Consider the following 1,506-nt stretch of genomic DNA (forward strand, 5'->3'; position numbering starts at 1 on the left):
TCGTACGTCGGCAGGTTTTTCTCGTCGGCGCCGGGGGCCTGTGGGCTGCGGGGTTGGGGCACGCGTGGGACCCTCCGCGCTGCGCGGGGGGGTGGGGGGAGCCCCACGGTGTCCCCCCACGCCACGCCACCCCGCGGCGCGCAGAGCGGAGCCTACCGCGGCTTCCCCGGCTTCTCCCCCGGCGGCGCGGCGGGCGCGGGAGCCAGGAACTGCTCCGTCTCCGAGTCCGCGGGGACGAAGGTGACCTGGGGGCAGGAGGGGGGCAGAGCCGGCGGTGGCGGCGCGGGGACGAGCCCTCGGCCCCGGTTCCGCTCCCTGCCCGGCGCCCGGTGCCGAGCCCGCTCCTGCCCCACCACCGCCGCCCCCTCCCCGCCCCACGGGCCCTTCCCCAGCGGCCGGAGCCCCCGGGCGCCGCGCGGGCCCTACCCTCGGGTAGCACTGGCACATGCTCCAGGCGACGCCCACGGCCACGAGCAGGACGCCCACGGCGCAGAAGGTGATGTAAACCTGGGGCTTCTCCACGCTCATGATGAACAGCCCCGTCATCACCAGGAAGAAGCCGAGCACGATGAAGGCGTAGCGGAAGGTCTTCTCGTCCCCGGCCATGGGGGCGAGGAGGCTGCGGCGGGCGAGGAGCGGCGGCTGGCGACGGGCCGCACCTGCAGCCCGCTCCTGCCGGCGGCTGCGCCAGCCGGTTCGCGACGGGCTCGTAACGAGCGCAAACGCGGCGCCGCGCTTGGCGCCCGGCGCGGCCGCCCGGATCACCTTCCCCGGGGGCGCGGCGCCCGCTGCGGCGGCCCTCGGCCGAGGAAAGCTAGCTCGGCGGGAGCACGGCTCCTCCGGAAAAGTTTTCCTGCTTTCTTGGACAACCCAAGCTGCTTGGGGGGGGGAGGARGGGGGCAGAGCCCCGCCGGCGCTCGCTGTGGGTGCGGGGGCGAACGTGCCCGCCGCGGGCGTCGCGCGGCTCTTGGCGCCTCTTCGGGGGAGGCCGCTGAAACGCCGGCCGCGCGGAGAGGCCCCGTGCGCACACGCGCACRTGCACGTGCATGCACACACACGCACGCGCACACACACACACGTGCATGTACGCACACACACGCGCACATGCACATGCATGTATGCACGCACACACGCACGTCCATGCACGCACACACGTGCACGCACATGCACGCGCACATGCACACACACGCATGCATGCACCCACGCATGCACACACACGCATGTGCACACGCACATACATGCACGCATGCACACACGCGCGCGCGCATGCACACACACACGCATGCACACGCGCCGCCGAACATGTTTAAACAGAACGGAGCCGATACGGGGGCGAACAAAGCAGGGGCAGCAGAGAGCTGGAGGGAGTCACCGGGCAGACGGGGGGGGCGCCGCGGGCGCCGGACGTGCTCCGCTTCCTCCGCGCCGCTGCTCTCACGGAGCCAAACGAAAAGGAACCAGGGGGGAGCCCCCAAAAATATATACATAAATACATATATATAGCAA

General features: G+C 71.4%; 2 protein-coding genes across 2 annotated transcripts in view; both read right to left on the reverse strand.

Annotated features, from left to right (window-relative positions):
• The window catches only part of BSND (barttin CLCNK type accessory subunit beta), a 1,269-nt gene extending 657 nt beyond the window's left edge, over positions 1–612 (reverse strand). Inside the window, exons 1-3 of the mRNA XM_085308177.1 lie at positions 427–612; positions 157–245; positions 7–45 (exon numbers count right to left, since the gene is read on the reverse strand). Coding sequence (XP_085164303.1) covers positions 7–45; positions 157–245; positions 427–606 — 308 coding nt within the window. The 5' untranslated portion in view covers positions 607–612. The remainder of the gene's footprint in view (positions 1–6; positions 46–156; positions 246–426) is intronic.
• Positions 613–761: 149 nt separating this feature from the next.
• The window catches only part of TMEM61 (transmembrane protein 61), a 2,902-nt gene continuing 2,157 nt past the window's right edge, over positions 762–1,506 (reverse strand). Inside the window, exon 3 of the mRNA XM_085308178.1 lies at positions 762–875. Coding sequence (XP_085164304.1) covers positions 762–875 — 114 coding nt within the window. The remainder of the gene's footprint in view (positions 876–1,506) is intronic.

The sequence above is a fragment of the Rhea americana genome, unplaced genomic scaffold (genome assembly GCF_003343005.1).
Source record: "Rhea americana isolate MKP2758 unplaced genomic scaffold, rheAme1 scaffold_27, whole genome shotgun sequence".
NCBI classification, from domain to species: Eukaryota; Metazoa; Chordata; class Aves; order Rheiformes; family Rheidae; genus Rhea; species Rhea americana.